General features: G+C 60.8%; 1 protein-coding gene across 1 annotated transcript; it reads left to right on the forward strand.

The window, feature by feature from the left end:
* The first annotated feature begins 1,920 nt into the window (after positions 1-1,920).
* SYT2 (synaptotagmin 2) lies at positions 1,921-27,343 on the forward strand. Its single transcript, XM_065038279.1, has 9 exons — positions 1,921-2,074; positions 18,457-18,639; positions 18,789-18,958; positions 20,324-20,440; positions 20,650-20,817; positions 20,979-21,146; positions 21,990-22,107; positions 22,857-22,990; positions 23,659-27,343. Exons 2-9 carry the CDS (start codon positions 18,474-18,476, stop codon positions 23,863-23,865), a joined length of 1,248 nt encoding a protein of 415 aa, XP_064894351.1. The 5' UTR covers positions 1,921-2,074; positions 18,457-18,473; the 3' UTR covers positions 23,866-27,343.
* Positions 27,344-27,834: the final 491 nt, after the last annotated feature.

Here is a 27,834-nt window from a genome sequence, read left to right on the forward strand (position 1 = left end):
CTCTCTCAGCCTGTCACCGGGGCTTGGGCACCGCTGGGATGGGTGTGGGGGACACCCTGCCATGGTGGGTTTGGGGTGATCCCACAGGGTCCCTGTCCCCAGCTCAGCTGCGGTGAGCAAGGGCTGCCCTGGGGTCCCCTTCCCCAGGGGGGGCCCCAGCTGACGGGGACGGGGAGACACAGTGAAGGCAAACCAGCTGCCACCCCCTGCGCCCACCCCGCTCCCCACGCAGCTCCCATCAGCTTGTTCTTGCTGCTTTGACCCCAAATTGGAAGCTGGATTCCCAGAAGCCCTCTAGATCTGGGGGTGGCATGGTGGGGGTGGCACAGTGGGGTGGCATGGTGGGGGTACCACCACCTACCCACCACCTCCCTGCTCTCCTGTACCCGTGGCAGGGACATGGTCATGGCTCTGGGTCTCCATGGTGGGTGTGGGGTGACCAGTGCAAGGTCACTGGTGAGAGGTGACTGGTGTGAACAGACCAGCACTGGGTGAGGTGACCAATGAGAGGTGACAGATGTGAGGTGACCAGTGTGAGGTGAGAGGTGTGATGTTAAAGATGGGGGTGAGCAGTGTTGAGGTGACCAGTGCAAGGTGACAAGGGTAAGGTGACCAGTGAGGGGTGACCAGTGCGAGCTCATGGGTGTGAGGGGACCAGTGTGAGATGACTGATGTGGAGTGACCAGTTCAAGGTGTCTGATGACGGGTCACCAGTACGAGATGACTGGTGTGGCTCGACCAGTGGGTGTGGGGTGGCTAATGGGGGGTGACAGGTGGGAGATGACCAGTGTGAGGTGGCCAATAAGAGGTCACAGTGTGAGGTGACTGGTGTGAGATGACAGCAGTGGGGTGACCACGCAAGGTGCCTAATGGAACATGATCAGATTGAGGTGACCGATGAGGGGTGACCAGTGCAATGTGGTGTTGTGAGGTGACTGGTGTGAGGTGACCTGTAAGGGGTGACCAGCACGAGGTCACTTCAACAAAGGGAGACTGATGTGAGGTGAATGGTATGAGGCCACCCCAACCAGTGTGCTTGGTGTGAGGTGACCAGTGTGAGGTGACTAGTGTGAGGTCACCCTGATGGAGGTGTCCCGTGGGAGGCCACTGGTGTGAGGTGAGTGGTATATGAGGTTGTGATAGCGAGGAGTGACCAGTGTGAGGTGACTGCTGGGGATGACAAGTGTGAGATGACAGCTGTGGGGTGACTCTGGAATATTGTGTCCAGTCGTGGCCCCTCAATTCCAGCAGGACAGGGAACTGCTGGAGAGAGTCCAGCACAGCCACCAAGATGCTGAAGGGAGTGGAGCATCTCCCGTGTGAGGAAAGGCTGAGGGAGCTGGGGCTCTGGAGCTGGACAAGAGGAGACTGAGGGGGGACTCATTCATGTTTACAGATATCTAAAGGGGGAGTGTCAGGAGGTGGGTGAGGTCACAATAAGAGGTCACAAGAAGAGCCAGGCTCTTCTCAGTGACAACCAGTGACAGGACAAGGGGCAATGGGTGCAAACTGGAACACAGGAGGTTCCACTTAAATGTGAGAAGAAACTTTTCCTGGTGAGGGTGGCAGAGCCTGGCCCAGGCTGCCCAGGGGGGTTGTGGAGTCTCCTTCTGTGCAGACATTCCAACCCGCCTGGACACCTTCCTGTGTAACCTCATCTGGGTGTTCCTGCTCCATGGGGGGATGGGACTGGATGAGCTTTCCAGGTCCCTTACAACCCCTCACATTCTGGGATTCTGTGATTGTAATTCTATGACCCTGTGAGGTGGCCACTTCCAGGTGTCCGATGCGGGATGACGAGGTCTGGTCGGTGTGCTGGGGTGTGTGCGGTGCGGGTGCGCGGTCACCTCCACGGGGGTGCCCGGTGTGACCTGTCCGGTGCGAGGACACCCCCGCGGAGTCCCCAAGGAGGACGGGGCGGGGCCAGCTCGGTGGGCGTGGCCGTGGGCGTGACCTCCCGCCGGTGGGCGGAGCTGCGCGGAGCCGCCGCACGCGAGCCCGGAGGGGCCGGTGCTGCCGCAGCGCCCGCGCGGGTCCCGCCGCACCGCCCGCCCCGCATCGCCCCGCTCCGCCGGTGAGTGTCCGCCCGCGCTCCCCAACAAGTTTCTCCGCGGTGCCGCAGCGCTGCGGGCTCTGCGGGACGGGCTCTCCGCGCTCTGACCCCCGAGCCCGTCCCGGCGCCGCTGCCCGAGGTGCGACTGTCCCCGGGTGGGGAGGGCGCGGCGGGGCGCGGGCTGGCCCGGGCGGGAGCGACCTCTGCGCCGTGTCCCGGTGCCGGGAGCGGGGCGGTGTCCGCAAGGGGCACAATTCTCGGCGCCCCGCGGTGCCCCGGGGCTGCCCGTGCGGTACTGCGCCCCGAAGGCACTAGGGGACAGCGCGCTGGGATGGAGGTGGATGCAGGTGTAGGCGGCTGCGGAGCGACAGGGTCTCCCCCGGGGACGTGGGACCTCCCTCCGGGGATGCGGGGCCCCCCGGGGTGCAGAGCCGAGCTGCCGGCTCCGAGGTGCCTTCGGGGCGCCGAGGGATGTTCCAGCCCCGCGTTCGTGCGTGCGCCCGCCCGCGGGTGCCCTTGGGGTTTTGGCCCAGGGGGACTCAGGGGTGTCCCCGATGCAGTGCGGGGAACGCGCCCCGGTGCTGGAAGCGGCACAGCTACAGCCGTGGGCGGCCACAGGCCCCGCTGCACCGGCAGCTTCTCCGTAGCGGCCTGGCCGGGAGCCAGATCCAGCCAGTCCCTTCTCCGGACTGAATTTCCCCGCCGTGGTTGCAGCAAGCTCCAGGATACTCCTGCGCTTCTGGTGCCTGCTGCGTGCCGTCGGGGTGCAGCAGGGAGGAGGGGTGCACCCCAGAGCCGGGGGTGTTGGCATTGGGGTGCTGCAGCCTTTGCACCCACAGCTGCATCTGCGCCGTGCCCAGCACCCGGCTGCTCCCCTGCAGCCTACTTTTGAAAAGGACAGGAGGGATCCTGGAAGAGCTCTGCAAATTGCGCAGGGGACAGGCAATATTGCAAGGTGACTGTGGCATGGGGTGTGGGGGGAGCACACGCGTCTGTGTCACAGAATCACAGTTGCTTTGTGGTCCCCAACTATGCTGGTGCCCCTGCATGTCCCTCTGCACTGGGCGCTCCTTGGCACAGCGCTCTCCTGTCCTCCAGGTGAGAGTGGCTGGGGCAGCGGGTGCTGGGGGGTGTCACCCGCTGCGGGATGTCACCCGCTATGGGATGTCACCCGCTGCAGGATGTCACCCACTGCAGGGTGTCCAGCAGCAAAGTCCCCATGCGCCGTGGCAGCTGCAGGGCGCTGAAGGACTCCCCACCCGCTCCTCTGCAGCAGCGAAAACTTCAGTCCTGGAGAGAAGGATCTCATTTATTGTGCGCCGAGGTGCTGCTGCAGCTATGTCACTCCCGTGCACGCTGTACGGAAGCGCAGCCACCGGCAGGAGTCCTCTCCTGCCTGCTGCATTATTCTTCGCTAGTGCAGCGCCTTGGCCGCGCTGCCGGGGGCTGCTGGAGCACCGGGACACCCTCGGGGCAGCCAGTGCTCTGCGCCTCTCCTGTGCTTGGGTGCTTTTGGCTTCAGGGTCTTGGTGGGCAGAAGTGGAGCTTGTGGTGGTCTGTGTGCTGGGGGAGCACAAGGCACTGGGGAGGTGACACGCCGAAGGTCATTGGGGCCAGCAGTGGCAGTGGGATGTCACCTGTGCTGCTTGGGAAGAGCAGAATCCAGCAAAACACCCCACTGTCCCCCCAGACTCCAAAGCCACCTCAGAGCGATGCCCTGTCCCCTTCTTGCAGCTGGTGAAATGCAGAAATAGGTCTGACCTTGCCCGATCACTCGGTGCCGAACCTGGCTCTCCCAGCCCCTTGTGGTGAGCACCAGCGTCCCGTTTGGCAGGAGCCGGCCCGAAACCCCCGTGTCCCGATTCTACAGGGCAAGGACATGTCCCTCACCACCCAGTGACAGCAGCAGCAGCGAGCCAGCACCGGCTGCACTGCATCGCCAGGGCTCTGCACCCCTCTGCTGCGCAGCACCCGCACTGCACGGCGTCACAGCAGGAGGGAGGACATATGAATATATATGTATCTTTATATCTATGGATATATCCTTATGTATCTGGTTGGGGAAGGGGGTTTGCAAATCAGCTACCTTTCTGCCAGTGAGTTGCCTGCACAAAGCTGTGCCCGTGGGGTCGCCAGGATGGTGCAGCCAGAGCATTTGCTGCTCCCGAGGGAGCTGCCGTCTGTTCCCTGAGACCCAGGGATGGTCACTGGGCTTGAGCTAAAGGCCACCGAAGCACGCCGGGACTCCTGCTCACCCCCCGAGGGCTGGGAGGCTCACAGTGGTTTTGGCAAAGCCCCAGCTCCAGGAGCCGGATGACTGCAGCTCCTAATTATGACTCGAGTTTCTCCTTCTCCGGGCTGCGCAGGAGAGCCGCGAGCTGGCAGCCGTGATGTCCTCCAGCAGGATCGATGCCCAAAGCAAATAGACGGGACCCAGCGCACACTGTTTTTCAAACCCTGTGTTTTTTCCTCCCTTCCCCTGGCAGCAGAGCTGGGCGCTGTGCCTGGCCCTGCTCCTGCTCAGCCCGGCGCCCGCCGGAGCTTTGCCTGTGCCAATATCCGGAGCCACCGGTAAGTGCAGTCTGGCAAAATGCTTTTGCCCTTGGCTGCGGTCGGCCTTTCCCTCCTGGGTGAAAACCCGACTCGTCCCCACGCCGGGATGCATCTGCCCTCAGCTTGGCTCCCACCGGAGCCTTTGTTCCCCAAAGTGCTCTTTGATTATTAGCCCTAATAATTGTGTTATCGCATCGACTGAAGTGTTTCAGATGCCAAAGCTAATTTTGCTCTTCATGCCTTCCTTCATCAGTAATGGGATTTTGATAACATTACACATCCAAAAGTATTGGATAGACTCAGCATAAGCCCCCATTTATTAATTAAACCGTAAATTAGGCAGTGTGAGGCTGGAATCTGAGATGTCCCGTACTGGTGTCATCCTACAGCTGGGGATGGTGCTGTCCCCGTGCTGGCTCTGGCCTGTCCCTGCCAGCCCTGGGGTGTGGGATCCAGTGTGTCCCCCCGAGCGTGGGGACTGCCACATGCCAGTGGGCCACCCGCTCCATTGGTCTCTGTGTGCTGGAAGTTGAGTGACATTTCATCTTCTCTGATGCCTGGAGGAGGAATCACGATGCTCCTGTGGGTCGGAGAGTGGGTTTGGGGGCTGACATAGCTCCATGTCGCTTTTGCGGGCTCTGCTGGTGATTTGGGAGGAGGGAACTGCAGCTGGCTCAGGCTATTGCTGCCATCTGGACCCTCACCCAACTCTCCTGGCATGGGCAGTTGTCCAACTGCACCAAATCCATCGCCGCTGACACTGGCACTTGGGCACCTCCAGCCCCAGCAGCCTGGAAGGGGCTCCTGGTGCTGCAGGGGGATCCTTCACCCCAGGCATCTTAGGGAGAGCTGGTGTACTCTAATTAATCTGGGGTGCTTTTTCCTCCCCGGTTCTTCCCAGCCCTGGAAGGGCGCAGCAGATGTGGGCTCTGGGCTGGCGCATCCCCAGGGATATGGGGAAGCCGGGAGCAAAGCGGGTGCTGGTGGCACAAGGTGCAGGCGGGTGCTGGGGTAGACGTGGTGCTGAGCTGGGGCACGTCCTGAGCCTGTCTGAGAGCCTGCTGGGCTGGAGATGCCCGGGGGGGATCATCCGGCTGTTGGAGGCCCAGGGAGCTGCTCTGGGGCTGCGCTGGAGCCACGGGGATGGGTGGATGCACCAGGCTGGTTTGGGTTGGCAAAGCTGATCTGCAGCCAATGCTGCAGCGGCTCTGCCATCGGTCGAGGTGTCTCGTGCTGCTGTGAACCCACTGCGATGCCTCACACCAAAGTGATTCTGCCAAAACACCCAGAGCTGGGACCAGCCTCCAAATTGTTTGGCAATGTCACAGTGTGCTGGGGGAGACGCTTCCCACCTCCTCCTGTGGGACATGGGGTGGCCCTGGGGATGCGACTGAGATGAGGGCTGCTGGGACCAGGGATCCCCGAGGCGGCACCGCTGCTCCCATCGGCCTTGAGCAGAGGGCTTAAGGGGGAAAACAACCCCAAATTTCAGTGCTGTGCATGGATTTAGCAGCACACAGACACCCTGCAGGGCTCTGGCGCTGTCTCGCTCTGCTCCCAGTGGAGTCACCGGGTTTTCTCCTGGGATTGAAGCCTGGGGAGAGCTGGGTTGGTGCCTGGGGTGGAGCTGCTGGTGTGTCCCCGCTGCTGCCCACGCAGGAGCCCTGGTCGCTGCCAGCAGCCGGGCACAGCGCTGCCTGTGCCGCAATGAGCTGCGCTGCGGCCGGGCCAGGCTTGGCTGCTGCTTTGTGCTGCATGAGAACCTGACAGAGACCCCTCTGCTCTGATGGCCCTGGCCATGGGGACCCTCAGAGGGGACAGTGGCTGCTGACACTGGTCTGGCAGTGGGTGCTGGATGCTGGAGGCCAGGCTGCTTTGCAGCTGCATGGGCAGGGGGGATCTTTGGGCTGTTCTGGGGGGGAATAGACTTCACTGGGATCCACCGGCAGAGCAGCTCCTCTGCGCAGACCCAAAAGCATGTGGTGTCGTGCCCCCAAAACACCTGGAGCTGTGTCAGGACGCAGCTCGGAGCAGCAGAGGACCCTGCTGCAGCGCAGGGGGCTGTGCCCATCGCCAGGGCTGGGGTCCCGCTCCCACCATGGCTTTTCTCCAGCCGCACTAGACTGATCTGTGGGAGTCAGATCCTGGTGTCCTGGCCTTGATGGTGCTTCATGTCATGATTAAAACACCCTGGGCTGGTGCAGTACTGCATCCCCATGGATGCTGCCATTGTTGTACCTCTTTCTCACCCCAAGTGCCTCCAGGAGGGTGGCCTTGGGGACACAGGTGCCTCCAGGGCTCTCTGCACCTTGGAGCTGGGCAACCAGCCACCAGCATTGCTCCTGGAGACAGCCACTCCCTGGGGTGGGCAGGGAGAGGGAGGTGCCAAAGGTTGGGCATCTCTGGAGCCAGTTTTCCCTATTTCCAGCACTGGCCCATCACCACCTTGGCCTTGGCTGGATGCTCTGGAGATCTCCCCAAGCGCTGCAGCCTGAGGGCACACGGAGCTGCACCCCTGGAAACGGCACCTCGTGGCTCTCGTCTGCTCGTTTAGCCCACGTTCATTTTGCTCGGCAGCAGCTCAGGGTGTGTGCTCCCCGGCCTCCCGTCTCGATCGATACACCTCGTCTCAGCTCTCTCCTGGAGCAGCTTCTGGCTCTTCCCCAGGAGCTTGTCTGGATTCTTTTTTCTCCCCCCGTATTGATCAGGAGCCGTTGCTATCGCATGGGGCCGTTACTGGGAGCACGGGCGGCGTTGTAGGCAGAGCGGTGCCAGCCTGGGGTGGGTTCGGGTTCACGGCTGTGCGGAGCCTTCCAAGTGCCAGATAACTCAGCCCCTCACCTTCTGTTGCCCTATTTAGCTGTGCTGATCTCGCCAGTGGAGTGAGGAACAGCCACCATGTCATAGTTGGTGATGGGGATCGGGCCACATGCTGCAGCACCCATCCCCTTTTTATGGAGGCTCTTTTGGCCACTGGCAGCTCTGCGTGCCGAGGGTGGGCTGGCTGTGCTTGGGTGAGCCTGGTGGTTCAACCATGCTTGGCTGTGGTGGCCAGTGCCATACGGGGTGCTCTGGTGTCCTCAGGCACAGCTGTGTCATCGAATTATAGAATGTCCTGAGCTGTAAGGGACACACGAGGATCATCGTTTCCAACTCCCGTCCCTGCACAGGACACCCCACAGGTCACCCCGTGTGTCTGAGGACGTTGTCCAGTCTCTTGTTGAACACTGTCAGGTGGGGGCCATGACACCTCCCTGGGGAGCCTGTTCAGTGTCCAGCACCTCTGGGTGAAGAACCTTTTCCTCATGTCCCACTGACCCTCCCTGGCACATCTTCTGCCATTCCCTGGGCTCTGTCACTGTCACAGAGCAGAGCTCACCCTGCCCCTCCTGCTCCTGCTGAGGAACCTGCAGCCCATGAGCTCTGCCCTCAGTCTGCTCTGCTCCAGCTGAACAAACCCAGGGACTGCAGCCGCTGCTCATCCGGCTTCCCGTCCAAACCTTCACCAGCTTCGCAGCCTCCTCTGGACACTCCAGTAGCTTTATCTCCTTTTCTCCTGTGTCCCAGCCCTGCACACAGTGAATGCTGCAGGTGAGGCCGCCCCAGCGCAGAGCAGAGCGGGACAATCCCCTCCCTGCCCGGCTGGCCGTGCTGTGCTGGGTGCACCAGGACACGGGGCCCTCTTGGCTCCAGGGACGCTGGTGGCTCATGTTCAACTTGCCATCAACCACAACCCCTGATCCCCCTCTGCAGAGCTGCCACAGCTCAGGGTACCATGCTCTCCAGCATCTCCAGGTGCTTTTTCCATGAGTGCTGTGGTGGCACATGGTGAAACCCCTGGATGAGGTGCTGATGAGGAGTGGTGCCCATGGCCCCCACAGTCTCCCTGTGGGTAGGAAGGACATGAGTGCCCTGTCTCCTTGGCATGGGGCCATGCTTTAGCCACCACACCAGGGGCTGGACAGGCCGTGGACTCTCCCAGCGTGCCTGGGGTGTGGGTGACCTTGACCTCTGCGGCTGCCAAGCTCTATGGCTGTACAAGCAGGTACCTCGATGCGATCTCTCGTTTGCTTCCCAGCTAATTAGCAAGGCGGCTGCCTGCGGCGGGGTCTCTGCAGCACCGCAGTAGCGTTGAATAAAAGTGGAAAGCCGAGAGCCGTAGTGGGGAGGGAGGGAAGGAACTTGCCAGCCCCTTGGCACCGAAACACCAGCTGGCTCAGGGGGGCGGCTGCGGCAGCGCCTGCTCCAGCCCCGGCACCAGCCCCAGTTCCATCTTCCCTGTGTCCATCCTCCGCTTGCTGGGGCAGCAGTGACGCTGCAGCAAGGGACAGTCGGGAAAGGCGGGTGCGGGGAAGGCAGCACCCCTGGGTGCCAGGACAGGCTCTGCATCCTGGCCGCAGGATCCCCCTCACTGCCGAAGCAGATTCAGGCTTTGCATTGTCACCCACCTCTTCCCCTGCGTCACCTCGGCGCTGTCCTGGTTCCACAGAGGCGAAGGCACAGACAACCTGATCTGCCTGGCCCGGCATCCCAGTGCCAGCGCTGGTCCCCCTGCAGGGAGATGCCCCCAGGGAGGACTCTGTGAGCAGCCCCAGGTGGGCCCAATGCTCTGGGGGGGACTCCCCAGCACCGAGGGGGGCCCTGGTAGTGCTGGGCTGAGCGATGCTGCTGTGGTTGGAGATGCTGGGGAGCTGAGCAGGGGGGCAGGATGGGGTTGCCCCCTCCCCTGCTCGCTGCACACTCAATCCCGTGGGTGCATTGACCTTTAGGTGTCCGGCTGAGCCTGTGGGAGCCATGACAGAGCTCAGCACATCCTCCCGGTGGTGGGAACTGGTGGTTCTGACTTGGGAGCATCAGAAGCCATTAATCCGGTACCCAAATGATGAATGATGGCTGTCTTTAAGACCGCATTTAACTGTTAGATGGCTCTTGGTTTTGCTGTAAATAATGCAGCCAGTGTGACACGCACGCAGGTCCTCTATCAAAGGCAAGTGCCAGCCTTACAAGCCCTCCCTTGCGAGCCAAGGGCTGGGTCCCCTTCCTCTAGTCCAGGAGCTCTGTGATGAGGAGCCGGGATCCTCGCACGTGGGGCAGGAGCTCATCACGGGGCCCCTGGCTCTGCCTATACTTGCAGTGTCTGTCTCCTGTGTCACCAGGGTGGGGACCCTGGATGTGGCCCCACGGCAGAGCAGCTGTGGGGATGGACAGGAGATGTGTTTGCTGCTGGCTGGGCAGCTCATCATATTTTTACAGGAACCGTGTAATTCTCCAGCGTGGTGCCCCCCCCAAATTACTCATCTCCCAGGGAAGGGCCTGTGACCCGGGCTGACGAGCCCCAGCACATCATTATTTTTAATTAGCTGAGCTGGGTGCTGGCTGTTGCTGAGTTGGTGAGGAGAGTGTGCCTGGCAGGGAGGGGGGTGCAGGCAGCTCCAGTCCCCCCGGGGATGCCATGGGAGCCCGGCTTCAGGGTGGTGAGTGGCACTGTGGGTCCCCACGGGTGCTGGTGGCCGTGTCACCAGCCCAGGCAGCCACGGGGTCCCGGCACAGCACTGAGCTGGGAGGAGTGATGTGGGTCATCCCTGCGCCGGCAGCTCAGCCCTGCTCGTGGGGTTTCTGTCTGAGGGTGCTGCTGCCCTGTGTTGTGCCTCAGTTTCCCTTGGCATCCAGTGAGGCTGGAGAGCTCAGGGGGTCTGGCCGATGGGACCTGCTTGTAGTTGGGTGCAGGGGCAGGGAAGCGTCTCTCTGCATGGGTGATGTCTTGGCAGCTCATGTCTTGTGATGCCACTTGCTGCTACCTGAGCATCATCCTCCCTCCATCACACCCCTCATCAGTCCCACAGCCGGGTCTCATTTCCCAGCCTGGTATAAGTATCTTGCCCTGAAAAGTGTGGGGCTGGAGGAGCAGAAACTCCGTCAATCTCAGCAGTGTAACTCAGGAGGGGGGTGTGGGCGGAGAGGGGTTGTCAGGGGAAAAAGTGCTGCCTGAGCCGCGGGAGATGCCTGAGCCTGGGGTGCTGCTGGAGGGTCTGATCCGGGACTGTGAATGCAGCTGGTTTTGGGTCCCTCATGCCAGGAAAGCCCTTGAGGTGCTGGAGTGAGTTGAGAGAAGGGAACGGAGCTGGTGAGGGGCTGGAGCACAAGTGTGATGGAGCGGCTGAGGGAGCTGGGGGGTTCAGCTGGAGAACAGGAGCTGAGGGGAGACCTTCTGATCTCTGAACTGCCTGAAAGGAGCTTGGAGCCAGGGGGGGTCGGGCTCTGCTCCCCAGGAACAAGCGCCAGGAGCAGAGGAAACGGCCTCAAGTTGCGCCAGGGGAGGTTGAGGTTGGATGTGGGGAACAATTTCTTCCCCAAAGGGCTGTGGGGCATTGGAACAGGCTGCCCAGGGCAGTGCTGGAGTCACCATCCCTGGAGGGCTGGACAGACGGACATGAGGTTCTCAGGACATGGGGCAGTGCCAGGGGTGGGGAAATGGGTGGATTCGATGATCTTGAGGGTGTTTTCCAGCCAACATGATTCTGTGATTCTACTGCAGATTCGTTCCGGGGGTGGGGAAGGGCTTGGGCTCGGGGTTTGCCGGGCTGGGTCATTGCAGAGCCCCTTCACACGGGCTCCTGCAGCATCCCCTGCTCCCAGCTGCCCCTCCTCTCCCTCCTCCCTGGTCCCTCGCTCTTCCTGTGCCTCCGCACATCCCTTGCTAGAAATTCTCTGTTAATTAAATGACCATTAGAAAGCAAGTCATGTTTTTGCCTTAAGTAGACTTACTTATCTCATTGCTGAGAGCTGAAACTCTTGCCTGGCATGTCCCCTCCATGTCTGACGCTGGACATGCTGCTCCCAAAATGACAGGATCATTGGGGGATCTTTGCTTGTGCGAAAGGCCAGAGGGACATGCAGCCACCGCACTGGCAGGTCCAGCAGAGAGGGACACCCCCCATAGCCCTTGTGCTGCTTTTCCTGGGAGCAAAAGAGCTGCTGGCACTGAGACAGGCTGAGCGAGCTGGGGTGTTCAGCTGGAGAAGAGAAGCTCTGGAGAGACCTTATTGAGGCCCTTCCATACTTAAAAGGGGCCAATAAGAAAGATGGGGACAGTTGTGCCTATTGCGATAGGACAAGGAGTGATGGTTTTAAATGAAAGGAGGGAGATTCAGATTGGACGTGAGGAAGAAATTGTTGGCCCTGAGGGTGGTGAGAACCTGGCCCAGGTTGGCCAGAGAGGTGGTGGATGAACCATCCCTGGAGACATCCCAGGCCAGGCTGGACGGGGCTCTGAGCAACCTGAGCTGGTGGAGATGTCCCTGCTCATGGCAGGGGGGCACTGGGGGAGCTGGGAAGAGCCCTCCAGGCCGAACTATTCTGTGATCCTAAATATCTACCCTCTCAGTCCCTGCGTGTCCCCGAGATCACCACAGGAACCAGCTCTGTGGGGCCCAGGCTTCCTGCCGACACTGGGGCGGGATGGGGCCCCCACTTGGGACCAGTTTGGGATTTTCATTACTGGTCACCCAAGCCCAAATGCTGGTGAGAGGGTGCAGGTTTTGGGGTCCCAAAGCTGATGTTTGTGTAGGGGTGGGGGGATCCTCACCTCTCCATCTCAGCGGACTGACAGCCCTTCAATTTGATGGGTGCTGTAACCCGGGCTTTGCCATCCCGTGAAGGAGCAATCACTCATCGCCCAGGACCCAGGGTGGCAGCAGCCCTTCATTAACTCACAACATCCCCCCAGACTGGGGTCTCCAGCACCCACTGCCCTGGGCCAAGAGAGCGGGGATCGACCCTCACGTAATCCCTCCCACAGCCCAGCGCAGCTCTGCCAGTGCTAATTGCTGCCTCAGCCTCGTTAATATGGATTTGTTGCTGCTTTCTGCCATCCGTCATCGCAGCGGCATCGCTGCCCAGCAGGGAGAGCTTTGGGCTGCCCCGGCTCCCCCACAGAGGAACTGGGAGGTTCCAGCAGCTGGATCCCCTGAAATCCCCCACCTGCCGGGGACATCCCAGTCCTGCCGTATGTCCCCAGGGTCCCTTTCTGGGTCTGGTCCTTCCACAACATCTCAGCTGATGACAGCAGGAGCACAACAGGGGGGCTTGAGGAAAGGTGTCCCGAGGACCCCGGGGGGGCAATCTGGGTGATCAGATGCTTTCTTATTTCTTTTTAAAATTGCACAAACTTTGCTGTTTGCCCCAGTTTCTCCAGCCAGTTTGCATAACCCAGCAGGGATGATTTGCCGGTGGGTGAAGACGCCCCCTGGTTTCTTGTCTGCACACCCCACTTCTCCCTGCTTAGTCCCCAAAAGCCTCCACCCCAACCGATGGTTTCTCCTCTATAAACCCCCGTTCCCATCCATCTCCCATCCTGTCCCGTAGGTGGATGTGGAAGTGAAGGAGCTCCTGCCTGGGGCAGTGGGTACCAGTGATGCTCAGCAAAAAAGACCATCATTGTGAAAACCCCAAATCCCCCTTTTTTTTGGCTTGCAGCAGCCCAGGGGTCTCTGGGATGGAACCTTTTGCAGGAGGAGGAGGGATGAAGGGCTTGCGGAATGAATTTTCTGGGGTCAAAACTGATTTTCCCAGTATGGGGATGACCCGGGATCACTGGCCCCAGCGTGAGATTTCCCGACAGACCTTGGGGTGCTGCCAGCAAACGAAGCTCAGCCTGGCTTTTAATTACACCAGCTCTGTGTAAATGGGGAAATGGGGCTTGTCCCTTTGGAACACGGTTGGGCTGGAGCCAGCCCCTCTTGTTGTAAATCAGCAGGGTGATGGGGCCAGAGTGGTTTACACCAGCAAGGGGTCAAAGCCCTGATGGGGCTCGTTTTGGGCTCAGTGCAGCTTATAAGGGCTTTAATAGCTGGGGGGGAACAGGGTGGGATTTCAGTGGTGATGGGGTGTGGAGGGGGTTTTGCTGGATACAGCCCATGGGGGGCTGTGCTGGGTTGGCCCTTGGTGGCTTCTTCTAGGGCAGATGTTTGCAGCTGGTGGGAAATGCACCGTGGGGTGCTGGGGGTCCTGACCGAGTTGGTGCGGGATGGCGCACACAGTTCTGGGGGCAGCACGTGGGGGGCTGCGGGGACAATGTGCTGTATGGACAGTGTGATCTGGGTGCCCAGTGACACAGTGTTGGGTCCCCCCTCACCAGCATGGGGGTCCTGCTCCCTGGATGAGCCCCTGTGTGTTCTGGAGGGTGGGGAGTGGGTCCTGCCCCACCCCTGGAGCTGGGGGTTCCTGGGTGTGAGACCCCCTTCCCAGCCAGCACACTCCCCTTCCCAGCCGTATTTATTAATGATGCCTTAACCCACGCTTGTTCTCGGGCCAAGGACTGATAGAAACGGTTATTTATAACTGTCTTTATTTATTTATGTCCTTGAGACGCTGGGGTCTTGGTGGAAGGATGGCGGGCGGGGGGTGGCGGGGGCAGCTCCAAACCTCTGCAGTTTTGCAGAAGGAATAAATAAGAAACTTCAAGTGCTGGAGAAATCGCAGCGATTTCGGCTAGGGCGGCTGAGTGGGGCTTGGGGGGCAACATTGATAGTGGGGGGGCTGAGCTCCCTTCCCGCCAACAGCCGGGACGGCTCTGACAGCCACCCTGGTCTGGCCAGCGGCTGCTGCAACTTGCAGAGAGGGGAAAAATATGCAAAAGAAGAATAAAACCAAACCACAAGGCAGCAGAGCCGGAGCAGGACTGCATTGCAGTGCCGCTGGCTGCGCCGCTTGGCCGCCCTGGTGCCTTCCCGGCTGCATCGGGTGGCAGGGTCAGGGTGCTGGGGGGGCACAGGGTGCTGAGGCGGGGACAGGGTGCTAGGACAGGCCCATCAGCCTGGGAATCTGCTCATGGGGCTGGAACGGCTTCACACCTGCAGCCGAGGGGTTGGGCTTCCCCTGTTGTATCTGCACCGTGTGTGGTGAGGGACAGGGGATGTGACCAAGGACACTGGCTGAGGCGGTGGCAGAGTGGGGATTGGTGGGTGGGGGGCACACTGCCCCACTGCCTGTCCTCCTGCCCCACACACTACACCCTGGCTGCCCCGAGCCTGCCCCCAGGGCCCTGCCCCACGGCACCCACACCTGTCCCACCCTGCCCAGCTCTGGCCCCTTGTGTGGGTAGCAGGATCGGGCCCCAACCCCCATCCCCATGGCGGGAGCTGCAGCATCCCATGGGGCTCCCCCCAGCAACTGGGTCCCCACGAGCCTCTGCCCTCATCCAGCCCCTCCCGTGCCTCAGTTTCCCCACAAGTCTTCAGATCTACCAGCATCTGGTGAGCACACGGGCTGCTGGGGTAGGTAATGGAGCAATTAAGGATGCTAATTAGCTTGCCCTGTTCAAAAATAGCCACCGCAGCCTGTCCCCTCCGCAGCTTGTCCTCTTGTGCCTTCCCCGACACCCGGGGCTCCCACGCTGTCTGGAAGGGTTTTTCCTTATTGCATTATAAATTGTTTCCAGAGATCAATCGGCAGCTGCTCATGGCTCATGGGAGGGGGACAGGCTGTCTCGGTGCCCTCAGCCTGCAGGGGGTGCATGCTAAACGTGCAGGTGGTCCGTGCGTTCTACACCGGCCCCTTCCAGCAGAGTGCACACTCACGGCATGTGTGCAAATGTAACTCATGAGCAGCTGTGCATGCACACACACGCTGGCACAGTGTGTGTGTGTGTACAAACATATCTCTGTGCGAGCTGTTCCACAGGCTGTGGGCATGGGTGTGCACACCCCTGCGTGGGTACATGCACCCCCATTTGCACAAGTGCTTGAAGAGCCACACGTGTGCACAGGCACTTGCACCCTGACACAGCCCTGGGCAGACGTGCTCACACACATGTATGGCCATGTGCACACCCGTCACACATCCGCAAATGCTTCCACCCACACACGTGTGTGCTCACGCACTCCCACACACATCTGCACAAGCACTTGTATAAGTGTGCATATCCTCAAACAAGCGTGCATATCCCACGCACAAGCATTTGCATGTGTGCACAGACATGTCTGCACATGCACTTGCATGTGTGCACAGACGTGCTTGCACTTGCATTTGCACGTGTGCACAGACATGCACACACGCAGATCCCGTACCTATACACTCACACATGCACAGATGCATGCGTACTGCCCCAACATTTGCATTCCTCCCCACGCACTAGCACTTGCACACATGTGCACACGCACGCTGCAGGCGCACAGCGCCCCTTGCTGTGTCCCCACCACGCTGTCCCATCCCCAGGGACCGCGAGTGCGCTGGGCCGGGCGGTGTTGGTGTCGGTGTGTGCAGCAGGATGTGAGCAGCATTGCAATCGCAGCATCGCAGTGGCAGCTGCGCTGTGTCGCGCTGCAGAGCGCTGCAGTGGGGCTGCAGCACGGGGAGCCCTGGGACCCCGAGGGCAGTGCTGGGTGCCGAGGATGAGTGTGCTGGTGGGGGGCAGCTCGGCCAGGTGCTCCATGCTGGGTGCTGCCACCCTGTACCACACTTTTGGGTGCAGAGCAGGTGCCATCCTGTGGTTTTCCCCCCCAACCTGGTAGTGCTGCACACCCACTGGCACCCTTGCTTTGCAACCCTCATCTTTTCAGTGCACCCATGGGTGCTCACAGGGTGTCAGTGGCCCGGACCCCCCCCACCGTGTATCTGTGGGTGAGGGCAGAGCCAGGACTGAACCCACCCCAACCTGGGGGGCAGGGGAGGGGCATCTCCCCGCACCTGGGGTCCCTGCAAAGCTGCTGTCCTGCAGCTCCAGGTGTCATTGCAGGGTCTGGGGGCTCGGTGCAGCATCGCCCACCCTGGGCGCTCAGCCCTGCCCATCCTTTTTCTTCTTCCCATACCCGTCTGCAGAGCTTGGCCCCAGCCCTGCTTTGGCAGAGCTCAGTGTTTGCACAGAAATACAGGTCAGGTCAGGGAGCCGGCGTTGCAGAACCGCTGCCGCGCCTGCAGCGCGCTGGCACACGGCCACACTGCCCCTGCAGCATCTGCTCCAGCCTGCGCTGCCTCGCAGCGCCGTGCTCCTCCCAGCAAACCCCAGTTTGCATGGGTTGTGATGGGGAAAAAAAAAAATGCTCATGTTGGTCTTCTTGCAGCAGAAGTTCCAGTTGGAAATGCTGCAGCTCCCCTGGGGGTGTAAAAACCCCATCCAAGAGTGGGGGGTTATGGGATGAAAAGAAGCCGTGAGACCGTAGAGGGGCTGTGGGGAGCTGCTGGCCTCATGGCAAGCAGGGGACAGCATCATGTCCCTGTCTTCATCCCTGTCAACCCATAAAAAGGGGCTCCACATTAGCATCTTGTTCCCAGTGGGCTGGCTTGGAAAGCTGCCTGCAGCTCCCAGTGCTGCCCAGTGCTGCCCAGTGCTGCCCAGTGCCGTCCAGTGCCGCCCAGTGCTGCCCAATGCTGCCCAGTGCCGCCCAATGACGCCCAGTGCCACCCAGTGCCACTCAGTGCCGCCCAGTGCTGCCCAGCGCTGCCCAGTGCTGCCCAGCGCCTCCAATGCTGCCCAGTGCTGCCCAGTGCTGCCCAGTGCTGCCCAATGCCGCCCAGTGCCACCCAGTGCTGCCCAGTGCTGCCCAGTGCTGCCCAATGCCACCCAGTGCCACCCAGTGCTGCCCAGTGCCACCCAGTGCCGCCCAGTGCTGCCCAGTGCCGCTCAATGCCACCCAGTGCCGCCCAGTGCCACCCAGTGCCGCCCAATGCTGCCCAGTGCTGCCCAATGCCGCCCAGTGCCACCCAGTGCTACCCAGTGCTGCCCAGTGCCACCCAGTGCTGCCCAGTGCTGCCCAATGCCGCCCAGTGCCACCCAGTGCTACCCAGTGCTGCCCAGTGCCACCCAGTGCTGCCCAGTGCTGCCCAATGCCGCCCAGTGCCACCCAGTGCTGCCCAGTGCCTCCAATGCTGCCCAGTGCTGCGCAGTGCTGCCCAGTGCTGCCCAGTGCCGCTCAATGCCACCCAGTGCCGCCCAGTGCCGCCCAGTGCCGCCCAATGCTGCCCAGTGTTGCCCAATGCCGCCCAGTGCCACCCAGTGCTGCCCAGTGCCACCCAGTGCTGCCCAGTGCTGCCCAGTGCTGCCCAATGCCGCCCAGTGCCGCGCAGTGCCGCCCAGTGCCACCCAGTGCCGCCCAGTGCCGCGCAGTGCCGCCCAGTGCTGCCCAGTGCTGCCCAGTGCCACCCAGTGCTGCCAGGCCCCTGTGCACTGAGCTGCTGGCCCTGAATGTGAAGAAATTAAAGAAGGCCGGGTGTCCTCAGCTGCTGCAAAGCTTTGGAAGCCCTCATGGCATCAAATAACCCTCCATGGGGAAAGGGCTGAAATTCGGCAGCTCCTGGCTCCCCCAGAGCAGGACGTGGTGGCTGGGACCACCTCCAGCATCTTGCTCCAGCCCCCAGGCATCGTCTGCTGCCAAGTGACAGGGATTTGGCTGTCAAATCATGGCCGTGTGACGCTGATTCTGGCACTTGCAGCAGCTGCAGTCGCTCTGTGGGGCGTGAAGGTGGCCGTGTCCGAGGCCCAAGGGCAGGAGAAGGAGCTGGTGGAGTGTGGAAAGCTTCTTAGATGCTCAGCATGTTTGAGGGGCTCCACGCAGAGCAGGTCCAAGCAGGTTGACCTCCACAGACATCCATGATGGATGAATCAGGAGGAGCTGGTGGTCATGGTGGTTGCTGGTCTCAGAGGTGCAGGCTGGGGAGAAGGGATGCTCTGGAGTTTCAGGACCTGGTGGTTGCATCCCATGAATGACCATGTCCTGCAGTCCCTGCAGATGTTGTAGCCCTGCGGTCCATGCAGATGTTGTCCTCGGTGCTCAGAGACACAGCCTGGGCACAGGGAGGGGTGGGGGCAGCAGGGACCAGGGTGACCACTCAGTGTTGACCATGTTGTGTTTCAGGGAGCCCCTGACCCACCATGACGTTCAAGCAAGCATCTATGATGGCCCCAGAGGCCACAGCCACCACGATGCCCATGGCCACAATGGAGAACTCCACTGAGGCCGGGGGACCAGGCGAGAGCAAGGAGGACATGTTCACCAAGCTGAGGGACAAGTTTATGAATGAACTCAACAAGATCCCCCGTGAGTAGCTGCCTGCTTTTCTAGGTATTACCCCCATCACGATCTCACCACTGCTCTGGTCTCAGTGCAGCGTGTGGGACAAGGCATTGGGGTGGCTGGGACTGGGAGGGAGCCATGGGGCTGACGGTGACACTGGTCTTTGCCTGCAGTGCCACCCTGGGCCCTCATCGCCATCGCGGTGGTAGCCGGGCTCCTCATCCTCACCTGCTGCTTCTGCATCTGCAAGAAGTGCTGCTGCAAGAAGAAGAAGAACAAGAAGGAGAAAGGCAAAGGCATGAAGAACGCCATGAACATGAAGGACATGAAGTCGGGCAACCAGGTGACGTCCTTCTGGACTGCTTGGCCCTGTTTGTGCTTGGTGTTGTAGGACAATCCCTCCGGTTGAGTTACGAACCGTGTCAGGGCACTTGTAGCTCCAGCAGCAGAGAGGCATGGAGGCACCAGGCTCCTGGGATGGGATGGTGCAGACGTGGGACAAAACTGAGGCAGCAGCACCATCCTCCTCCTGTGCCAGGTGGCCTGGATGGAACCAGGCTCAAGCTGGCCTGGACCTGCCAATGCCTCACCTGAACCAGCAAATGTTAATTTAATCCCTTACATCTGCCCACTTTCCCCCAAGTTGCCCTCATTTCACTGAGTTGTGCCTTTAGCCAGGAGATGGGACCACCAGGCCGGTTTGGGGTCCCTGAAAAACTGGTGCTGATGCTGGTGCATGGAGCGGAGCTGGGGCTGTGTCCCCAGCCCGGGGACGAAGGAGCCTTTGAGCCATCTGGAGGGGGTGGGAAGTTTTGGACTCTGTTCCTGCTCCTCAGGGCCCAATGGGCACCACAGGCATGTGGACAAGGCTGAGGGGAGATGCTCCATCAGACCTGCCCGTGTCCCCATGGTGGTGGGAAATGGGGGGGGATCCCCCATGTGGGGCGAGGGCTGTGTCCCCGGGGGCTCAGCGGGGCTGTATAAACCCCGGTTTCTCACCACCCCGGGGTCCCTCGTCGATGCTCTCTGTAACGTGGTTCTTCCCTCCCGCTGCTCTCGCTGTCGTCCCTCCTGGTGGCCATGGCTGCGTGTTCCCTCTCGGTCCCGGGACACCCTCCATGGTAGGTGCCACCACCAGCCTCCTGCTCCATCAGCTGCATCCAGGGTGGGACAGGGGACATGTCAGAGGGGTGATAAGGAGCTGGGGCTCCCACCCTATGGGCCGTGGCTTGGAGAGAGGTGGCTTTGCCCTAGCCGTGGAGAGGTTGTGTCTGTTATGAAGTCGATGACACGGCCCTGCTCAGCCCTTGGCACCAGCTGCGGGGCTCCCCCAGGCAGGGCTTGGAGGGGGCAGAGTGTCCCTGCACCTTTTGCAGGGGGTTCCTTGTGTGCAGCCCCCATATACACCCACTCATCTCCCCTCACTGGACCTGACTCCATGTCCCAGCGCCCCAAGGCAGCCCCTGACCCTCCCACCATCTGGCTGGACCAGCACCCACAGCCCAGGGCTCCCTGGCCGCTGCAGGTGTGGGCAGAGCCAGAGCTCCCCCCAGGCTGCTCCTTGTCCCCAGCATGGGGGGTGTCCATCCCCATCGTGGGGAGAACACAGAGGTTGAGTTGCCACTAAGGTTGGGGTGCTGGAGGTCGCCAGGGGTGTGGGGATGGGGACGCTGGGCTGACCCTGCAGCTGCTGTTGCAGGATCAACAGGACGATGATGATGCTGAGACGGGTCTGACAGAGGGGGAAGGAGAGGAGGAGGAGAAGGAGCCGGAGAACCTGGGCAAGCTGCAGTTCTCGCTGGACTACGATTTCCAGGCGAACCAGGTGATGAATTGGGGTTCGTCTGAGGAGATGGGGAGTGGGGTTTGCACAGGGAGGGTGTTTGAGAGGAGAAACCTCCCTGTTGGACCCGGCTGACACAGGAGGGAGCAGGGAGCTGGGTGCTGTGACATGGGGAGTCCTGCCCCACGTTGGGCTGGGGATGAGCCCTTGGAATCTGCAGTGTGTAGCTGAAGACCCTCTCGCCCCTCCAGCTGACGGTGGGGATCCTCCAAGCCGCCGAGCTGCCAGCTTTGGACATGGGTGGCACCTCAGACCCGTACGTCAAGGTGTTCCTGCTCCCTGATAAGAAGAAAAAGTATGAGACCAAAGTGCAGAAGAAGACATTGAACCCTGCCTTCAATGAGACCTTCACCTTCAAGGTGAGCCCCTTCCCACCCACAACATGGGACCTTGTCTCCCACTCCTGTCTTTCCCCCTGGCTGTGTCTCGGTCCCGTACTTTGCCCCTCGCTGCTGGGACCGGTTGGTCCTGGCTTGTGCTCCTCCGAGCCTGTTGCCAGCCCGGTGGCCTCTTTGTGTAGGTCCCCTACCAGGAACTGGGCGGGAAGACGCTGGTGATGGCCATCTATGACTTTGACCGCTTCTCCAAGCACGACATCATTGGCGAGGTGAAGGTGCCCATGAACACAGTGGACCTGGGCCAGCCCATTGAGGAGTGGCGGGACCTGCAAAGTGGCGAGAAGGAGGAGGTGGGAGCAGGAACAGCATGAGGCCCTTGGCTGGCTGGAATCCTTGGCAAGGGGGGTTGCATAGGGGCACAAAGATGCTGAGGGGTCTGGAGCATCTTTCTGATGAGGAAACACTGAGAGAGCTGGGGCTGTTGAGCTGGAGAAGAGAAGCTGAGAGGGATCTGATCAATGGGATCAATATCTCAGGGTGGGTGTCAGAGGATGGACCAGACTCTGTTCAGTGGTGCCCAGCGCCAGCGTGAGGGGCAACGGGCACAGACTGAAACACAGGAGGCTCCATCTGAACATGAGCAGAAACTTGTTTGCTGGGAGGTGCCAGAGCCTGGCCCAGGCTGCCCAGAGCGGGTGTGGAGTCTCCTGCTCTGAGACATTCAAACCCCCTGGACCCACCTGTGTGATCTGCTCTGTGACCCTGCGTGAGCAGGGCTGGGCTGGGGATCTGCAGAGCTCCTGCAACCCCAACCAGCCTGGGGTTCTGGGATTCTGGGGTTGAGATATGGGGTGGCCATGGGGCAAGTTCTGCTTCCTGGGCCACCCCACAGTGCTCAAGGTAGTGACTGCTGTGGGGTCCCAGCTCAGTGCCATATCCTGGCCGTGAGTGCTGGGCAGGATTTGTCCCTATTTTCCCCCATGCAAAAGCCTTTCTGCAACAAAAATGAAGAATGTAAATGTCTTAGGTGCTGTGCTGGGCCTGGCCTGCCCCAGACCTGAATGATCAGACCCTTGTGCCAGTGCATGGGGTGTCAGTTCACACCTGCATCAAAGGCTGAGCAGGGTTTGGGGGACACTGCAGTACGAGGCAGTGACAGGGCTCTGATATCTGTTCCCTGTTCCCCTTGGCAGCCAGAGAAGCTGGGAGACATCTGCATCTCCCTCCGGTACGTGCCCACAGCCGGGAAACTCACTGTCTGCATCCTGGAGGCCAAGAACCTGAAGAAGATGGATGTCGGGGGTCTCTCAGGTGGGTGTCCTCCCCCTGCCCCGCCGTGGGGCTCTCAGCATCCTGTGTTGAGAAGGACACTGAGGCCATCACTCTGGCGGGACTCGGGGAAACCTGTTCCAGTGCTGGGACCTCTCGTGCCAGAGGCAGCTCAAGGTCTGGCTGCGGGGAGAAGGGAGATGGGAATGGGATGAGCCCCCAGACCCATAGGTAGGACATATTGAATTGGGTCCGCCATTGTGTCCATGACCAGGACACTGCAGGACCTGGCTGGTGAAAATGCTCCTGGTCCTGCTCTCCTCGACATGGAGCCCGGGACCTCAGCTGACAGCATGTTTTGTGCCAGATCTTCTGTCCCCAGCTTCAGCCCAGGGCTGAGCTCGGTGCCCAAGGGTCCCCAGCTCTTTCCAGACCTTCCTTAACCAAGAGAAGAGTGCTACCTGCAAGGCTGGAAGGGTTCATCTTTATTGCTGGAGTGTCCTTCTCCAGAAACGGGGTGACAGGCCAGCACCCACCGATGTCACTGCTCTGTCCCCAGCCCTCCTGCCTGGGGATCCACAGGATGCAGAAAAGCTCCATACCTTGGCCAGTTGCTCCTCCAAATCCTCTCCAGGCCAAATATTTTGCCTTCAGCCTCCATCCACAAACCTCGGAGCACCTTTGCTCATGGAGGTCTCGTTAGCCCATGGCGCACATTGGCCTGGGTTGAGACTTCTCCTGGGGCCAGGCCAGTGACACCCCGTGGGCTGACGCACCATCCTGCCCCCCAGATCCCTACGTGAAGATCCACCTGCTGCAGAATGGCAAGAGGTTGAAGAAGAAGAAGACCACAGTCAAGAAGAAGACCCTGAACCCCTATTTCAATGAGTCCTTCAGCTTTGAGATCCCCTTCGAGCAGATACAGGTTTGTCTGATGACTTTACCAGGATGCAGACAGGGTGGGGTGATGGGACACGTCCCGCAGCTGCCCAGGCCCATGTCCCAGCCTGAGCAGCTCCTGCCCAGCTCCTGCTCTGGTCACCCATGAGATACGTCCCATCCCAGCCTGGGCCTGGGCTGGTGCTCAGGGCAGCTGGTGCAGGGACAGAGGTGGGACATGCGACCCCCAACCCAGATCACAGCTGGAACGGGGCTTTGCTCCTGGTCCTGTAGTACTCACCGCCGGCATAGCAGGGACCCCCCTGTGGTCCCAGGGGCATTTTGGACCATTGGTAGATACTTTCTACCCCTCCATGTCCCTCTTAGCCCCAGCACATGTCCCTTGTCCCAGCCCAGCCCCATCAAGCCCTGTAGCCCGCAGCTCATCCCACCAGATCTTTCCATGGTGGCCACGTCAGGATGAGCTGGGATCCCACCAGGGCTCTGCAGCCCTGGGCTCCTTGTGGAGGGAGCTGGAGGAAGCCATGGGCACTGTGGGGACCCGGTCCCGAAACGGGCCATGGTGGGGCTCAGCAATGGGGGATCCCTGGCGCAACCTGCCGAGCCACCCCACGGCTGGGGACAGTGTGGAGGCCGTCAGCAGTCATGGGCGCTGCGCCTTCCTGCCCGTCTAAGGAAGGTTTCCTCCTTTAGAAAGTGCAGGTGGTCATCACGGTGCTGGACTACGACAAGCTGGGGAAGAATGAAGCCATCGGCAAGATCTTCACGGGCTTCAACTCCACGGGCACGGAGCTGCGGCACTGGTCCGACATGCTGGCCAACCCCCGGCGGCCCATCGCCCAGTGGCACTCGCTGAAGCCAGAGGAAGAAGTAGATGCAGCTCTCGGCAAAAACAAATAGGAAGAGGTGCCGGCCAGCGCGGCGCGGCACTGCGGACAGTCAAAGCGACCCAGAGCTACTGATACCTCAGTTACGCAACTTTTGGTTTTGTTTTCCCTTTTTGTTCTGTTTTAAGCTGAAATACCCTTTGATGGCTGTGGAAGGGTTTCCAGACAGTGCCAAGAGCTTCCAGGGGAAGAGGTTAAAGACATGGATGGTTCTTTTCATTCTTCAGCATCGTTCCCTTCTGCTGCATGTCACATCTCCGTCCGCCATCCCTTCCAGGTGCGAAGCCACCGTCACGCCTGGGACCTTCCCCGGTGGCCGTGTCACCAGCCTGCAGCATCGCTGCCACCATCCTGCCTCGGGGTGCACGTGGGGAACCGCCAGACGTCACATGGAGGTGACACCAGAGCCCAATAGTGTGAGATGATCAGACCTCCTGTGCTCGCTTGGAGCACAAACAGCCGCGTGGACACCCGAACGGTGGAGAAAACCCTTTATGGGGGACGTGGGTGGCTCCCCCCCGGCTCTGCCTCCCCTGCCCAGGACAGACCAGAGCTGGGGTTTGGGCTGAGGGCAGAGAGTGTCCCCAGCCAGCTCCAGGTTTGGCTTCTCCTGCGGGAGGTTTGCAGGATGGGCTGGTAGGGGGTGCTGAGCCCTCGGCCTGGCAGCCGGAGCCACAGGGTCAGTGTGATCACTGGGACCCCCGGGCGGGCTGCTCTGCGGGGACTCGTGGTGGGATGTGCATGGAACAGCGGCACCGCCTCTGCGGCCAGTGCTGGCTGGTTTCCACGCGTGACCCACCACGCCTGGCTGAAAATGGTGGATCAAGATGCTTCCACGGGGCAGGTTTACACTGAGAGGTTCCCAGAGTGGTCCCAGGTGCCTCCCCCATGGCCATTGTGTGTCCCCAGGGCCCAGCCCCAGCGCGGACATCCCAGCGCAGCCCTGGGCCTGTGGGGAGCTCCAGTCCTGCCACTGCATCCCCCCAGCGTGATGCTGGAGGGAAGGGTGAGATTGAGCCCATGGCCGACAAGGGACCAAAGCCCTGTCCCCCGTGAGCTGCTGCTCCCCATGGGGCCACTGGATCCCCCCGTCCTGCTCCCCTCGGGGGTTTAAGCCATATCTGTGTCCCTGACCGTGGGCAAGAGCTTCTCCAGGCGACCTCTCCCACCATGGGATGAGCTGGGGCCAAGCCCCTGAGCTGCAGAACCAGCACCAGAAGAGGGACTGGCAGCTCTGCCCAGTTCAGCCCAGTTTGTACTGGACATGAGCTGGTGTTACTGTCCTGACTCCTACTCCCCAGCAGCCCCGTGCTCCCTGCTCCGCTTCGCTGTCCTGGCCTCTGTTTTGCAGGTTTGGCACTGTTACGGGTGTTGAATCTTTGGTGGGGGGGCTCATGGTGGAGAAGCAGAGCACAGCGGGGTGTCCTGGGCCGGGACCTCGGTGCAGGGTGTCCTGAGGCTGGGGACAAAGTGCCAAAGCTGAGCTCACTCCAGCATTGTCAGCTGCTTCAGCAGCCCCTGTGGCCCCCACTTCCCATCTCAGCCCAGGCTCGATGGAGGAGATGATGGGAAACAGCTCGGGGGGACAGGTTGGACACGGGGATGAGCCCCCTCCCCTGGAGGGATGTGCAGCTCTGTGACATGTCCCCAGGGAGGGACATCTCCAGTGGTGGGGGTGGCTGGATGGAGACCTCCAAAGCCCATGGCCACCACCACCTCGGCTGCGTTTGGCCCATGGGGCTGCTGGAGCTGCAGGGGGAGAGTGGCACGGGGACCATGTTGGGCTACGAGGGCCAGTGACTGGCTGGGCAGGGCTTTAATTAGTCCCTTTTCCTACCAGATGTGCCAGTGTCAGCAAACAAGGTCCTGCCCTGCTCGTGTAGCCAGAGGGAGAATAACTGTTGGGGCGCTTTTAATGACGAGGGAGCTGGGGGGTGGCTGGTGCCCCTCGGCTGGGGGCACCGGCAGGATTTGGTCTCTCAAATGAGTCTCGTTTTGGAGTCCGTCCGGGCACAGGGGGCATCTGCCTTATGTGGAAATGGGTTGAAAAAGAAGGAATTGGAACGAGCACTAAAATCCTGTTGGCAGTCAGCACATGTGCTCGACCCCGCGGCTTTCCTCGGGAAGAGGTGGGGGTCAGCGTGCAAACCCGCGTGCACCCCATGTTCACCCCGTGTGCACCCCCATGCACACCCACCCCCTGCGTGCACCCCCAGCCCCGCCGCATCGCCCAGGGTGGGATCCCACCCACCTGGTTCCATTTGGACTCTTTCAGCCTCCACGGGGGGGTAAACTGTGACTTTAATACATAATTTTCTTTTTAAATAAAAAAGGGAAAAACACCCAACATACTAAAGCCATCTGCGCTGCCTCTGACCCCCCCTTAGTTGTGTGTAGCTAAACTATATGGAGCCATGCGTGTATATACCATGAGCAGTGCATGAGCCGCAGCAGCAGCATGGGCACAGCCGAGCTGCACGCTCTGCCCCGCCGGCCCCGCCGGCCCCACCGCGGCCCCCCAGCCGGGCAGAGACGGCGACCAACAAAACCCATTGCCCGAGTGCTCTCCACAGCCCTGATTTTTTTTTGTCCCCCCCAAAATAATTAAAAACAGTAATAAAATCGTGTAAAAGAAGAAAATAATGCCAAGAAGCAAAGCATGCCAAGCCAGTCCCGCCGGCGGAGGGTGAGCCGTCACCGACGCAGCTGTGACTTCATGTGTGTCTTGTTTCTGTATCTTGTCGCATTTATACCATGGCCGGGTAGCGGCAACATCGTGGCTTCGGTGTCCTGTGTCGCGTGGGTGCATTTCACCGTCAGAGCAACTTCAGAAGCCATATTAGACCACGGCGCGCCGGGAGCCCAGGGCATGGGCCCGCCGGGAGCTGTGACCCCTTTCCCCCATGTGTCCACCGTCCCCGGTTCCGTGGGGCTCAGCGGTGGAGCCGCTGCTGGGACGAGCCGCATCGGCCCCCGTTGCACCGGGCGAGGGGACGGGACGGTGCTGGGCATAGGAGCTGGGTCTGACCTGCTGGTGGCATTTCTGTGATGGAGAAGCTGGGATGCGGTGAGGATCTGGTGGCAAAAAGGCTTTTTGGAGGAATTTGGGTTGTTTGCAGCTGTGGCTGCTCAGGTGGTCTCTGTTTCGGGGCATTCCCGGCTGCACCGCGGTGCAAACCCAGCCGTGCCATGGAGACGCTCGGCTTCGGTCTCCTGGGGTCAAAAGGAAGTGAACCCACAGGGCTTGGCAACAGGCTCAGCTTTCTTTTCCTTTCCCCAAAAACCTGGGAGGCAGGAGCAGCTCGTTTGGGCGTCCCAGGCTCGGAGCCTCTGCACTGGCCCCATCCCGGCCCTGCAGCGCTCGGCTCCGGCGCGAAGCTGCTTTTAAAGCCCCATCCTCTCGTGTGGACTCTGTCGTTTCCGTCTCTTATCGTTAAATGGTTATTTTGTAATGATATCTGTCTCCTTATTAAAGAAACGAGCTGAAAGGAGCCCCAGTTCCACTCTGGTTTTGCTGCTGGGGCTCAGCGGGGTGGCTGGGCAGGGGGACAGGGCCCAGGGATGATGGAGGGATGGGGACATGGGGGGAGCCCCGTGGGGGCCCAGGTCCCCCTGATACATGAGTGAGCTCAACACACAGGGACAGTCCCTGGGGTCCGGTGTCCTGGCTGAGCGTGGCCAACCCAGACACGGGGTGCAGGTGGGAAGACGTAGAATCAGAATAATTTAGGTTGGAAAAGACCCTCAAGATCATCGAATCCAACCACAACCCACCCCTGGCACTGCCCCATGTCCTGAGAACCTCATCTCCGTCTGTCCAACCCTCCAGGGATGGTGACTCCAGCACTGCCCTGGGCAGCCTGTTCCAATGCCCCACAGCCCTTTGGGGAAGAAATTGTTCCAAGATCCAACCTCAACCTCCCCTGGTGCAACTTGAGGCCATTTCCTCTGCTCCTGGCGCTTGTTCCTGGGGAGCAGAGCC

This window comes from Columba livia, chromosome 22, assembly GCF_036013475.1.
Source record: "Columba livia isolate bColLiv1 breed racing homer chromosome 22, bColLiv1.pat.W.v2, whole genome shotgun sequence".
Taxonomy (NCBI): Eukaryota; Metazoa; Chordata; class Aves; order Columbiformes; family Columbidae; genus Columba; species Columba livia.